Raw genomic sequence first — 15728 nt, 5'->3', positions numbered from 1 at the left:
ATCATTTGGTTTTCGTCGTATTTGGAGAACTGACTGTTCATTAAATTATTTTGTGTTAATTTTTGTGTCGTTCGAATGTATTTTCATTTCGCAAAGTCAAAGAATGCATGTCTTGTGCACTCTACGTTTTTCTATGACTTTCCAAATGCATTTTTTTTTCTGAATATCATTTTTGCATATTTGTCTATGTTTCTGATTGCAGTGCGTTTTTTTTTTATTTGTATATATCAAATTAGTCCCTGTAGCAGTAATGTAATATAATTGCAAAGGATTGTATCTACTCTGAATCCACATGCAATATTTTTTTTTGGAGAATGAATGGTATCACTTTATCAACAATAAGATGTATTAACGAACACAAGATATTTATTTTCAATATTCATTTCTATTATCTCACTATATAACACCATAAACTACAAAACCATCAAGAACGATCAATATATCATCCAGATAATCAACCGAATTAGTTGTATCCTGTGGTGTCTGTTTTTGGTGGAATATATTCATTGTTTATCTGCGGTTTGCATGTTGTATCGACTATTAAATTATTTGTTTGTACGTTTCTCTGTGATGAATGCTCTTGCGTGAATTTGTTATGTATTTCTGTTATGTAGTGTTGTTTCTGTAGCGATATCTTTTAACATTGTCATAGAGCGGGAGGTTTGGCTAGCCATTGAACAAGGGTCGACCCACCATTTTTTTCTTATAATGTCATGTACCAAGTCAGGAATATGGCAGTTGTTATCAAAAAGTTCGTTTTTATGTTGTTAGCTTTTGTTTTTGTTGCACTTCAGTGATCCGGATTTTTTTCTACCAATCGATTTATGACTTTTGAACACCGGTATACTACTGTTGCCGTTATTTAGTAGGTACTTATACATGCTATCTATGGATTAAAACAGTTATTAATCGTGCCACATAATAATCCATTTGCAAATTCACACAATATGTCACAACAAATGAACACACATGAAAATACCTACAAAAAACTCTAAAATGTTAAAAATGCAAAGATGAAATGTGTTCGCTTCTTCATGATTCTAGTTATTTGTAAATCTGCCCCTATATATAGCTGTCAATTTACAGAAAACAACATATGAAACACATAAGAACAAATCAAATCAACCGCCCTGCCATGCACATATAATCGTTATTAAACTTATCAAATAAAATATTTTTTCATAGATTTATCATGACATATGTAGGAAGACATGATTTGAGAAGAATAAAGGTAAAATATAAATCTTGGATGATGGCATTGCTACATGTATTATGAAGTATATGACGTAAAACAATTATTGTTCTGTTTTAAAACAGTCAGAAGTTGACAATGGCAGTTGTTATCTTAAAGTTCGTTTCTGTGTGTGTTGCATTGTCGTTTGTTTTTTTGATCACTTTAGTGTTTGTGTTGTTTCGTTGTTTTCCTCTTATAGTTGATGTGTTTCCCTCGGTTTTAGATTGTAACCCGGATCTGTTTTTGTCTCAATCGATTGATGACTTTCGAACAGCGGTATACTACTGTTGCCTTTATCTGTCGTTTATAATCAGTTTTATAGACGTGAAGCTTTACTCGCTAAATTATAGTAAGCGTTGACCAAAGCATGCCAGGAAAATGAGACTGATTGTTCAATCAAATTAACTTCGATAGAAAGAACCTAATATATTTGAAAGCTTTCAAACATTACAACAAATCTTTCGTTGATCAAATTTAGACTTTTAACGACAAACATTAATACGCATGAGAATGTTATCACTTCTTGTAAAAACTATCGCTATATAGGCACGAAATGAAAATAGTAAAAGGTATTCATTCGAAACGCTTTTCTTGATTTACATTAATAAGCAATTGTAAATCAACATATTTTGAAAGCTTTGGACATATAATGATGCTCTCAATAGCCACAAGTATGACAGTGACACGTATATTTTTTGAATGATGCAATTTCAATTGTCCTTTTATATTGACAATATAGTATGTGGGTCTCAACAGGGGTCAACATATCAAACACGTTTCAAGACATTGTGCTTGAACGTGTACTGTCAATTTAAAAAATAAAATAACAAAAAGACCAACATCGTGGAAAAATCCAACACGGAAAGTCCCTAATCAAATGTCAAAATCAAAGGCTCAAACATCAAACGAACAGATAACAACTGTCACATTCCTAAATTCGTTAAGGCCTTTTTTTATGTATACAATGGTTGATTATACCTGGTTGTATAGCCAGATAATCCTTTCACTTATATGACAATCGCTTCAAATTCCAACGCGGCTTTCAATGATAGACAGAAAGTATATCTTTTAACAGTGTTTTTGTCAGTGATATAATGTTTTTATTAAAAAGTCAGGGATGGTAATTCAGAAAAGAATTGCTTATATACCGTCCTTTGATAATTAAAAAAAACTTATTATTTTGCACTATTTTTCTACAGCAGACACAATATGAAAGATAACGCAAAAGGAAAAAAAAAACATTTTTTCTCATTTTTTTTTTCATTTCTCCTTTGACAAAACGATTTTGCTTTGATTTATATGTTATATAGTTATTGGACGTTATTCATATTCTTTTAACTTATTGAAAAATAACTTCAGTCAACCAGATTTTCAATTAGATTGACAGAAATTCTATTCGCAGTGAAGATGGTCTTCAGAAATGCTGTAAAACAGTTTACACGCGTATACGTAGTTGTTATGACCATTTGCGGATACTCAAAAAAAAAAAAGAACTTCTGTATAATTTTCAATTTCGATATATCTACAAAATCAATTATGTCGAAACTTTTGACTCTGAGTACCATTATCACCGTGTAGAACGCCACATGCGGGGTGTCGGCTATTATTGACACGGGGTGGCGGTTTTAAGGCGAAGAAAATCGATCACGATAAGTTCAAGTATCATAATTTCTTTTTTGAGAATTATTAGTACCATTTAATGTATTGCACGGAAGGAACCGTAACATAATCTATTTCTTGCAAGCAAAAGTAGACGTGTTCAGTGCTCTGTTTTATCAAACACCTCTCCCTAGTTTTCCGTGTTGCAGATTTTGAGGCTTCATATGCAAATTTCTGGATAAAAAATACTTTTGACGAAATTCCCCCGTATGATTTATATAGAATTGAATTCATATCATGGAATTTTATCAAATACCAGCTTCTTAGTTAAAATGTATTTGTTTTAAAACTAATTTTTCATCAAAGTATAAAGTGTCGCTCGGGGTGTCAGATTTTGCGTTTCAAGGGGTAGAGGCTTCATTTAGGAAAGAATAGATTTGCATATAATTCGGCCTTTATCTGATACTTTGTAATTCGAACACACCTACTCTATTATGATGAAAAATTACAAACTTAGGATATTTCATTTTGTCCATATTTTAGTCTTAGAAGTAATGTGCATTTTAAAGTTATAAATAATGAAAAAGCCTCAAAATAGACAAATAATGGAATATGGAGAGAGGTGTTGCTTGTTTTTGTTTTTTGCGTTCAAAGTACAAAACTGTTGAAAAAAAAAAACACGTATGCATGCAAAAGGGTGTACCCGACTTATAATATTCAAATTAATGCTATGAACATATCAATTTTCATCTTTCCGTGACTTTTTTCAATGTCGTAAATGAAAATGTAAATTCGAGATCGTGAATGATTTGCACATATCTCTTTTAGCTCAATACCATAATTTATAGATATAAGAAGATGTGGTATGAGTGCTAATGAGACAACTCTCCATTCAAATCACAATTTGTAAAAGCAAACCATTATAGGTCAAAGTACGGTCTTTAACACGGGGCATTGGCTCACACCAAACAGCAAGCTATAAAGGGCCCCAAAAATGACTAGTGTTAAAACCATTCATACGGGAAACAAAAGATCTAATCTATATAAAAAACGAGAAACGACAACACTTATGAACCATATCAACAAATGACAGCTACTGAATATCGAATTCCTGACTTAGGACAGGTGAAAAATGTAGCGGGTTTAAACGTGTTAATAGGTACCAACCTTCACTCTTATCTGAAACAATAGTGCAACGTCACAACATAGAAAGACACACTATAAAATATCAATTGAAATGACTTAACTCAATCAAAAGCATGTATGAATATTAATGACAGTTAATTCAAGTTTAAGAATATGCAGCTGCATTTCACTTTAAATGATCCTAGAAACCGGTTTATGCCAGCACAATCTATCTGTTCCCGATACCACATTTCCGATGTCATTCTTTTTTACATAAATTTGACCGGAAAAGAAGAAGAGAAATATTGTCTACTGGAAATTTGTTTTCTTCTACCATTTGGATGAAAATAGAAAATCAGCAGCCAGATTAAGTTTTTCTAGATTTTGAATTGATGTTTTGAAATTGTTTAGAAAAGCTGTGTCATCGTCTTCAGTTCTTCTTGAAGCTGTATTGTCATTTAATAATAAAGAGCCGGTCAGCATTTTTGAAAATTTTATGGAGAACGTAATCGAATTTGAGTGAGTGCTTTTTGCGACGTGGCAAGAGTGTTTTTTAGAGGAACCTGGTGATGAACTTGGAATGAGATTGACTGCTAGTGGCTTCGGGCAAATCTTATATGCAGGTCTGCTCAATGTTTTTTCTCCATGTTTGTGTGCATTTAGCCACAGCCATGACTTTTTTTCTGTCTATGATAGTAACTAAAAGGATGACAAATCTTGTTTCCGCATAAAACAAAATACTTTGAGTCTTTTTTCACTATTTATGAAATCAAAAGCACATTATTTATAAGACTTAAAAACAGGCAAAATGAAATACCCTAAGTTTGTTATTTGTTATCATAACAGAGTAGATGTGTTTGAATAATAAAGTATCAGATAAATGCCCTTTTCTAAGCAAATCTATTCATTTTTTTAATGAAGCCTCTACCCCTTGAGACGCAATATCTGACATCCCGAGCGACACTTTATATTTTGATGAAAAATTAGTTTTAAAACAAATACATTTTAACTAAGAAGCTGGTATTTGATTAAATTCCATGATAGAAATTCAATTCTATATAAATCATACGGGGGAATTTCGTCAAAAGTAGTTTTTTATCCAGAAATTTGCATATGAAGCCTCAAAATCTGCAACACAGAAAACTAGCGAGAGGTGTTTGATAAAACAGAGCACTGAAAACGTCTTCTTCTGCTTGCAGGAAATAGAGTATGTTTGGGTCTTTCCGTGCAATACATTAAATGGTACTAACTATTCTCAAAAAAGAAATTTTGATACTTGAACTTATCTTGATCGTTTTTCTTCGCTTCAAAACCGCCACCCCGTGTCAAGCATAGCCGACACCCCGCATGTGGCGTTCTACACGGTGAGTTATCCCAATGTGGAATTAAAAATCGCCTTAAAGAATTCACCCACAATGATTTTCAATATAAAAATGGTTGCATACGCTAAAAATGTATTGCTTTGGGATAACATATGGCATAATTTGTAAATAGTAAAGGAAAATTTTACACAGAGGAACAAGTGATTCAGTATTATAGAGATTTTTGTATTGACAACATAATTATTTAATTTTGGGGAACACTATTTAAAAAAAAAACTGTGCGCCTCTCTTTGTCGACATCTTCTTATTGTAACAAGAGTGAGAGTTCTTTCAGACACTTGTCAAATTCAAAAAGATCAAAGAAGCCATGTCATATAATTTCACATTTTGATATATATCTTCATAATGTTCTTTCCATAAACAACATAAAATGTCTAGTTTGGTACCATAAATGTATCCTCCAGAAGTAGAAATTAATGAAACAACATACACGGCTTTCTCCTCCTTATTTTTAGGCGAAATTTACATAACCGTTGATCTCAGTTCCAAACACTTCAGGAGTGAATTTCTTAGCTGTATTTGGCAAATTTGTTAGGAATTTTTGATTCTCAATGCTCTCCAACTTCGTATTTTTTAGGCCTTTGCAACCTATTTTTATTTGAGCGTTAATGATGAATCTATTGAAGACGAAACGTGCGTCTGGCGCAAATACTAAGTTTTAATCCTGTTATATGTAATGAGTTTATTTGTAACTAGAATTTGGGTTGGTCGTGCAAAGAGGTACGTGTTTACCCTATTTCAAAAAAGTTATATATGAATGAATGAATGAATGAATAGTTTATTAGAGTGCAACCTGAATATATACAATATAATGTGTATTGAGTAAAACATAATGATTCAGTCAGCCAAATAGGCTAATGATGCACTATCATGTTTTAACTTTAAACATAACAGATATAAGAAAATGAGGTCAAAATTATAACATTTAAAAATTTAGACATGCGTATTGTCTTTACTTCGATATTTACATTAGACAGATTAAACAGCTATAAATATTCACGTCTCATGTTGGAGCATTCTAAAAAAAACATTTGCTACACGTTTGCTATTAGCATTAAAGAGTACTGCAATTTCTTCGTTTAGAGGAAAGTTAATCAATGTTTACTGGGTGAACAGATGGTAACTCTTGTAACAGTTTTTTTTTTCGTTCATCAGTATATATTTAAATTAGATTAACAAGAATTAAAGCTGTTTCAAATTATTTTTATCCATTTCAAATCATTTTAATATCATTCAAATAAATTCCCTTGCGATCTAGAATCGATGATAAACAAGACAATTTAAATTTAGAATTGATAACTTTTCCCATCTAAGCAGTAAAAACGGTAAGAGAATCATTGGAAAATACCAAGACCTTGTTGATAAATATTCCGTATCAACTTCTAAAATAATACATGAAGGTCTTGAAGTATAGATTTTAGGTAATGATGATGTTTGTCAACATAATTTCGTGTTATGGTGTTCTTTTAATTTGACCTTGTAGATTTTCAACCTTTACAGTTTAGTCTATTTATGGTAATACAATTTGGCATGGCTAGGTATCAACACATCAAACCATTATGTTATTGTGCTATGGGCAATTTTGTATTCTTGTCTTTTATTGTAATATATGTTTCAATTCAGTATAAACTTTTAATCCAACAGAAAAAAAAAGGAAGAAAAAATTGACTATTTCATTTCACTCCATGTTTTGACACACTGGAGTTGTAAAACAAGACTGGTACCTTACAATCTTGTGATTGTTCATGTGAATTCACGTTATAAATAAAGACAACAGTAGTATACCGCTGTTCGAAAGTCATAAATCGATTGAGAGAAAACAAATCCGGGTTACAAACTAAATGTCATGTACGAGGACCAGGAATAGGAATCATATAAGCTACATCTAAATGATGTAAATTCACACCTGTTTTGCTTCATTGATACATTCAGACAACCTTGATTTACAAAAAGTCTAAATAATGTCACGAATAGCTGATAACAGTAAATATCTTATAAAAACATACCGAAAAAAGTTAAATTTCCTGACAACAAACATGTCTGGGACTTTTATAGCCGACTATACGGTATGGGTTTTTCTCGTTTACAATTGCCTATAATTGTTTACATCCACGTCATTTGAACTTTGGTAGATAGTTGTCTCATTGGCAATCATACCACATCTCCTTGGTCTCTGGTGGATAGTTGTCTCATTGGCAATCATATCACATATCCTTATTTATATATATATACACATAGAGCAAACCCTAACAGTGGTCATGAAAGTATCTTATGTTCTTGCTTCAGACGTAAAGCTCTGATTGAAGGTTGTATAATTATAAGGAATACGTTTACAAAAAAAGCATGATTGGAATCATAAGTTTATTGCATGTCGATTGTCGATAAAGAGTTTGCACATTCACTTACTCTTCTTTTGTATTACACATTCGATGATTTATCGTGCATTTGTATTATCATAACATTCTCTTTGTCATGTCATGTTATAGAGTTAATTATTTTAGTCTTTCGGGTATTGTAATGGTCTCGAATCATCTATTCACTAAGTCAAAAGATTTGGACCGCATTAAAAACGTTTTTGTGATATATATGTATATATTATGCGGTCAATATTAGCATCCAAGTGTTTAATGTGTATCACCAGCCTAGTAGCCATTACTTTGGTACTGACAACAAATATTGTTTGATTGAAATTTGTTGTTACAATATTTTGTAAATCATCTTAACTTTCTGAATACAAATCTCGGATTCCTTTTCCAGATTTTGTTAAGCTGTACGTCCTTTTTCATTTTAGCAGCTCATCGAGGTTTAGATTTCAAATACTTTGAACTCGACTGAAGAGACATAAAAATTTCAAAAAGGCACAATTAAATTATAGCTATAATATCATCAACGCTGTGTATAATTAAAAAAAATACCACACATTTCTAAAGACATAAAACTTACATATTTTGTATGAACAAACCTTGTTAAGGACAATATTTTGTTGCAAGACATAAATGATAAGCAGAATTAGGCAAAAAATAAGGCCACAGATAAATAACAAATTAACCCAAAATTTATAATCATCAAAACCTTGAACAATAGATTCCGATTGTCATTTAAAAAATATAAACAATGATGAACTATAAACTCTAATATAGTTGATTGCAGATCTGATACAAAAACTAAAATCAACAAGTTGAACTGTGTATAATATAAGTAGTGATATGACAAAATCAAATGAATGTTCCTTATTTTTCATCGTCAAGTTACTTCATTGTGATTCATAAATGTATATAAAGTTAAAGAACATAAAGTTTTCTTATTTATATATATTTTGAAAAGAAGACACTGTACTTGTCTTAAGATTTCATTATGTTTACGTTTAATTACCAATTGAAGGTGATTTGGTTGCTTTTTAAGACTTTAGTTGTATTCAGTTGTTTTTGAAATAGGAAAATTATGCCGTTATATAATGAATAAAACATAAGTTCCATATAGTTTGTATAAACCTATTTTAAACATAATGCCTTATCTGGCTTATTTCATTCCATTAAGAGCTGTTATATACTTTAAATGCTATATTCTTTCGTAAATAAAGCAGTTAAAATTGTAATATATTGCAACATAATGATAAGCCAAAACTTTTTAAGATGGTTAAAATTAGTAAAAAACAAACCTAAATAATTAACATACACCAATTTGAAGTTACGACACATACTTTTCTTTTGAGTATATAATACAAATTGTTTGTACATCAACACATTTGATAATAATCATACAATGATTCATACTGTGTCATGAGTCAAGAGGTGCTTCTAAACAACAATGAAAAATACCAATTAAATAATTATTCTGCAGGTCCATGTGTCTGTTATTGTAGGATGGCATGTATCTAAAATATGTTATTCATGTTCTTAATTATTCGAAAGATATAATGGTTACTCAATAAACAAAATTTATTCTGTTCAAAATTTTTTCAGAACAATAGACAGTCATACATGTAATTAGACGATAGTGTTGTTTCTATGAAAATAGGGGCATTCTGAAAGCACCTTGATCATGTTGATATGTACATGGTGTACTTTTAATGGATCCTGTGTTAGTACCTACCATTAAAATAAAACAATGAAAGTCAGAATTTGTATTTTTAAATGACAAAGTCTGTGTCAACTTGTTATCACATTTATCATATTTGATCATGTTATTCTTATTTCAGACTAAGTTGCTGGCGTAGTAATTAAGGTGGCTAGCGGGTATAAATCGATTTTTTTTTAAATAAAGGATTTCGCTATTTTTGTTTCTATAAATAATCTTTATCATATACTTAATAGAAAATAAAATAAAAAAATGGGGTCACCGTTCATCTGCCTTCGAAAAAAGCATGCATTTTTGTTGAGGTACTTTTTTTCTGTTGAACTAATAGGAGAAGTAGAGTTAATATCGAAATAAAACAAGAACTAAATTACATAAATCGCTTAAATTTTACTATTTTCTAGTTTAAGTACAGCTTATTTGAAAAAAAATTTAAAAAAATAGGTCACCGATGAGTTAAAACAGATATTTAAAGTTTAATGCAAAAAAAAATGGCATTCTTGTACCAAAGGGAGATACTTTGGAGCTTTTTCAATAATATAGACATTTTGAAAGTCATCTGGGGCCAAAATAAATCTATTTATTTGGTTGATTTTTGTACCATGTCATAAAGTAACAACTAATAGTGTAATAAATAAAATTTGTACTGAAAATAAAGATGTTTGAATTTTTGCTGAAAACTTTGTACTCTCGAGCCTCCTTAAATGCGTCATCTCATTCATGTTTTGTCGGCTACATGTACATATTATTAATATTTATCTTCCTTTTATTTCAATTAATGGGGTTATTTAATTAAAGTTTTCTATTCACACATATACAATCTAAAAAAAAATCTATCCAAGAATGTTCAATTTACAAAAAAACAATACATATATATACTTACATGACTTACTTCAAGCTCGGTAAATCATGAACATCAACTTTGTTCTAAAATAAAAAAAAAACGTTTTTGAACATGTTAAAGAACAACCCTGCTGCTTATTTCGGACCACACAATGTATATTCAAGAGTAGGAAAATAATAGTCACTACAAAGATTTCCATGTTAATGTTAAGCCAAGAAGATTATGGAAACTTTTGATTATATAATAACCCATAATTCATTTTTCTATTCCTTTCATAGACTTGTATTCATTTTATTTTGATGTACCTGTTAACGATATTGTTTGATTTTTGACTCAAAGAATAACAGGAATACATTTTATAGTAATAGTAATATTAGTGAAAAGTTTATAATCAGTTTGTGTCTCTCTTAGGTAAAGTAGACCTAAGATTAATAAGATTATCCTTTTCAGCACCCTTTATGTCATTAATATTGGTGCGTGTCTATATATGTGTGACTTCTCTTGCTTTTAAATAATTGTTTTGTTTTTAAATGTACTGCATTCACAAAAACCAAAATGCCTGAGGATTATAAATTTACAAATAGAAAATATTGTTAAAATAATCTACCATCGAAACAAGAGTTAACATTTAAGTTACATGGGTGTCAGATATTGATCAGGACAAAAATTGTCCGCTGATAAATTTGGAAATTATAAAAAAAAAACTAAGGTTTCAAGTTTCTCAGGCAAACTTGACCTTAAATAGATTTGATTTTTATTTTTTTTTAGGTTTTTTATATACTAGTTTTTTAACTGTTTAGGTTCATTCACATCAATATATTCGACTTTGAGCGTTATTGGTGAAGGCAAATCCATAAAAGTGGTCTTGAAACATGATGCTTATAATGCGTTGTTTCAATTTTTAACGAAATATCGTAAATAGAGATTTCACTGCTTATATCATAAGTGCAGTATTCTTTGCATTCAAACTCACATGCTTAATAAAAGAGGGACGAAAGATACCAGAGGAACAGTCAAACTCATAAATCGAAAACAAACTGACAACGCCATGGCCAAAAATAAAAAGACAAACAGACAAATAATAATACAGATGACACAACATAGAAAACTAAAGACTAAGCAACACGAACCCCACCAAAAACTTGGGGTGATATCAGGGGCTCCGGAAGGGTCAGCAGATCCTGCTCCACATGTGGAACCCGTCGTGTTGCTAATGTTATTACAAATTCGGTAAATAGTCTAATAAGGCTTACTTTGAAAATTCTCTGTTAATATAAGAAATTATTCAGAACAGGACGGAAAAGGTTCCAACTCCTTAAGGTTAACTCTATCGTTGATATATTTAGATGTGTCATTTGGTTAAAAAACAAAGCTTTGAATTTCTTTGTTTTTCAATCGATGTATCTATTACTATAACATAAAGTATTTATTGAAATGTCTATATAAGCATAAGCCAGGATCGACCATGCAAAATCCGCAAGGGTAGTCAAGGTCTTTGTCTGTTGAAACCTTTAAGGTTTCTTTTTTTTTTAAAGGGAAGTAACTCATAATGCCAACAACAACAACTTGTAAGCTATGAATGTGTTTTATAAATTTATTGCAGTCTTTATCATCTATTTTTTTTCGTCTGTTGAAACCTTTTACATTTTCCTCAACACCGTGTTGTTTAAATAAGGGATGTGCCATCTTTTTTGTTTTGAAAGGGAAGTAACTCCTTATTTACCCCATATGGTAACTAACCCTATATAGTAACTAACCATGTACTTTTTAGGACACCCTATATCAAATATATATAGTCACAACATTGAGCCCTTAAACCAATCATATCACTATAAATCTTTAGGAGGTAAGATAAATATATATATATATATATATATATATATATATATTTATAGTTCATGATTTGTTAATACTTTTTTGTTTATTAATTTCAAAGGAACTCGGTGTATTTATTGTTTCTTTGAACGTTAACAGATTTTGGCTTCATATCGTCTTTATATTTGTCTTTGTTCTCCTCTGTAAAAGCGAAAAAAGATAAACCAACTGTGTTTTTGTAATAAAAGAATATTAGTGTTTTTAAAATAGTGAATAACTCAGACCTTTGTGGTACACTACAAGCATTAGTATTAAAACGCTAGAGTAAATTGTTTAAAAACATGATCGGAACTGAAATTCAAGCCTCATCTAAGCGTTTTTTGTTTGATAAACATGGCTTTGTCATGTTTGTGGTGACTGCTGTCCGTTCGAATGGCTCGATTTCTGCCAGGGTAAATATGATCCTAGAAAATTAAAGTTCAGATTGAAACTACATCCAAATACATTTATTGTGGAAAGCAATTTAAAATAATCTAGATATTGCACAATTAACGAATATACCAGTGTGTTTTCTCCTTTTGGAATAACATGTAATGAATCCACCTATCATCGTACCGAGTCCCACAATTGAACCTATAGTGCCAAATACAGCCTCCATTATTACACCTAAAATACAAATATCATAAAAAAATTGACTTGTTAAACATGTATCGCCACCTTCGATAACTATATATTTGTTCATATATTTGAATATGTTGCCAAAAATAAAGTGTAGGTGACATGTGTATGACTTACACAAAATCATCCTTATCACGCAATTGATGAAAATGTTTAAAGCTGAAAGAATAAGACATTCCATCATAAATTTTAAATCATATTCTCCCAACAAAAATGCAGTTAAAAATATCAGAATGTTAGGACCATATTGAGGAGTTAGTTACTCAACTCTTAACATATTCAAATCGTCACTAATTAACATATGTTAGAAAAAGTAAAGATATTGTGGATATTTGTTACTTATTTAAATTACTGTCTTTTATCTCTTGTCTGTCATGGCGTTGGCGGATTGTTTTCGACTTCTTAATCTTCAAGTGAGGCAAAAGATAGCGGACGGACATTCAAACGCATAGGTCGAAAATAAACTGACAATGCCTAAAAAAAAATGACAGACATACAAACAGACAAACTTAAAGACAGACACACAATTGTACACGCAACACACCAATATCCCTTTAGTATCCTTCGATGTGGAATGTTTCCAGTCTAAAACCGTGTTTTATTTACAGATCTTGCTTGATGACTTGTATGATATTTCTTGGAGGTGAATAATACTTTTTGGAAATGGGTGTCGACTACAGATTGTTTAAAGCATTTGTTTGTTAAATAAACAAGTCAAAAACCCCAACCTTGCCATATTGTATACACATCGTTTATATTTTTGTGGCAATTCATGTTTAAATTGTATCTTCTTCAAACCATGTTGAAAACGTCTAAGAGAAACAACACGTCATTACTTACTGTCATCATCGTCGGATTCATGGTTTATTATGCCTGACAGGGAATCCAAAACTGTAAAAGAGTTCAATTGTAATAATTGACTATATAAAATTCAGAATGGAAATGGGGAATGTGTCAAAGACAACGACCCAAGCAAAGAGCAGACAACATCCGAAGACCACAAATGGTTCTTCAATACAGCGAGAAAATCCCGCATCAGCAGGCGTGCTTCGGCTGGCACCTTAACAAAAACGTGTACAAGTTCAGTGATACATAGTGGACGTCATACTAAACTCCGAAATATATAAAAGAAACTTATATTAAAACTTTTAAAATGGGGCTGCCATAATCTCTACAAGGTTTTGCTTTTTTAATTTTTATGACATCACTTTTAAATATGTTTAATTGACTAATAAATATAAAATGTGTATAGCGTTTCGTTATGTTCTCTTATGATTTTTCTTACTTAAAATTGATATATTATTGTTGAATTTTACTACAAGTGTTCAACAATGAAGGATAATCATTAACGTTTGTTGATATATCGCATTTTTAATTGTCTAGTAATGCATGTATCAATTACAGAACACGACTAACCTTTTAACACTGTTTCTACACCACTTTCTATTCCGACAGGGTTTCTTGCAAAACAGGTATATTTTCCAGACATCGACACTGAAGCCGACTGAATTGTTAATGACGGATCGCTGACAGTAGATCCTTCTACTTGTAACGAATATTTATTTATGATTGTGGTTGAATTACTTGTTTTTCTCTCCCAATACACTTCCGTCGCTGATGGAATTGCTTTAATATCGCAGTTGAGTGTTACGTCAACACCAGCTTCTACAGTTAACGGGTCGTGGGGAACAGTCACTTCCGGGATTGCTACAATATATAAGTAACAGTTCTATTATTCATTCTAATATGACGTTTTTTCAAACGTTTTCAGTACACACTATTGGCAAAATATGATATTCTTGCATGTCAGCTTTTGGTCAAATTCATATTTAATTGCTCTGTTCTCATCAAACCCCCACGTAGTATGCTTTTTACGAATGAGTTACGCGAAGTAAATCGGTATAAATCACGTCATTGAATGATAACGTAAAATATGTGAAATGTACGGATGTAAAACTGAAAGTCGTAAAAAAACGGAAACAAAAAATAAACGATCATCAAAATTTATTGAAAGCCACTTTTCAAAATACAATTAAAAAAATCATTTAACTTCGTCCAATCTGGTCTTAGTATTTTATTGAAAGTCACAGGTTTCGTTGTCTTTTGACGTCAACATTAAGTTTGTTTAGTTACTGGAGCAGCTGATATTTGCTTTTATCTAGTGCGCTTCGATTTAAACAAATGTGTCATATTAGAATACAATTATCCATAGATTGTTTTAACTTGATAAGCAAAAATATGGTAGATCAATATAAAATCAAGCTCCCATGAATTATCTTTTAAATATAAACTTGATAAACTTGAAGATTTAAAATTTGATTGAATTATAAAAAAAAGATGTGCTATAATTTCCAATATGACAACTCTCCTAAATGGACCAAAATGACACATACATAACAAAATATAGATAACCGTACGGCAATGAGTAAAGCCCAAACAGGAAAGTCAGCTATATAAGGCCCCGAACTGACGAATTCTAAACAATTCCAGCAAGAAAACTAACGGCTTAATGTATGTACCAATTCTAAATGACAAACTAAAAACAAATATGTAACACAGCAATAAACGACAACTATCCTCCCCTTAGCCTGGGACAGTGGTGTTACAGTACAAAATAGGAACAAACTAAAGGATTCAATTAAAAAGGCTTAACTCATTAGATGGATACAAAATATAAATACATCTCACAAAAACACAGAGCAGACGTGAACGGGTACTTGTGCATCCAAACAAAAAAGACACAACGTACAAATTTTAGAGCATGTACAGATACTGGCAGCTAGTTCAAAGCCAATAACAACTAATAAAATAAACCATGCAACTTACACTTAATTATTAATCAATACGCATCTAACATTCAAAAGATTTAGTATAAAGACGTCATAAACAATCAGAGAAAATGATGCTTTTGGGCCATACCTATTGCAAGATACATGTACTAGTATCGACAGGTTGTAGAGCCATGAATGTAGATAAA

At 31.0% G+C, this 15728-nt stretch overlaps 1 protein-coding gene across 1 annotated transcript in view; it reads right to left on the bottom strand.

Moving 5' to 3' along the window:
* Positions 1-8380: 8380 nt before the first annotated feature.
* The window catches only part of LOC127718963 (immunoglobulin superfamily member 10-like), a 42226-nt gene continuing 34878 nt past the window's right edge, over positions 8381-15728 (bottom strand). Inside the window, exons 13-17 of the mRNA XM_052225032.1 lie at positions 14168-14458; positions 13592-13642; positions 12635-12739; positions 10298-10341; positions 8381-9214 (exon numbers count right to left, since the gene is read on the bottom strand). Of these exons, the coding sequence (XP_052080992.1) occupies positions 10331-10341; positions 12635-12739; positions 13592-13642; positions 14168-14458 (458 nt within the window). The 3' untranslated portion in view covers positions 8381-9214; positions 10298-10330. The remainder of the gene's footprint in view (positions 9215-10297; positions 10342-12634; positions 12740-13591; positions 13643-14167; positions 14459-15728) is intronic.

Source organism: Mytilus californianus, unplaced genomic scaffold (assembly GCF_021869535.1).
Source record: "Mytilus californianus isolate M0D057914Y unplaced genomic scaffold, xbMytCali1.0.p SCAF_10, whole genome shotgun sequence".
In the NCBI taxonomy this organism is placed as follows: domain Eukaryota; kingdom Metazoa; phylum Mollusca; class Bivalvia; order Mytilida; family Mytilidae; genus Mytilus; species Mytilus californianus.
This window is presented reverse-complemented; position numbering and strand designations above follow the sequence as displayed.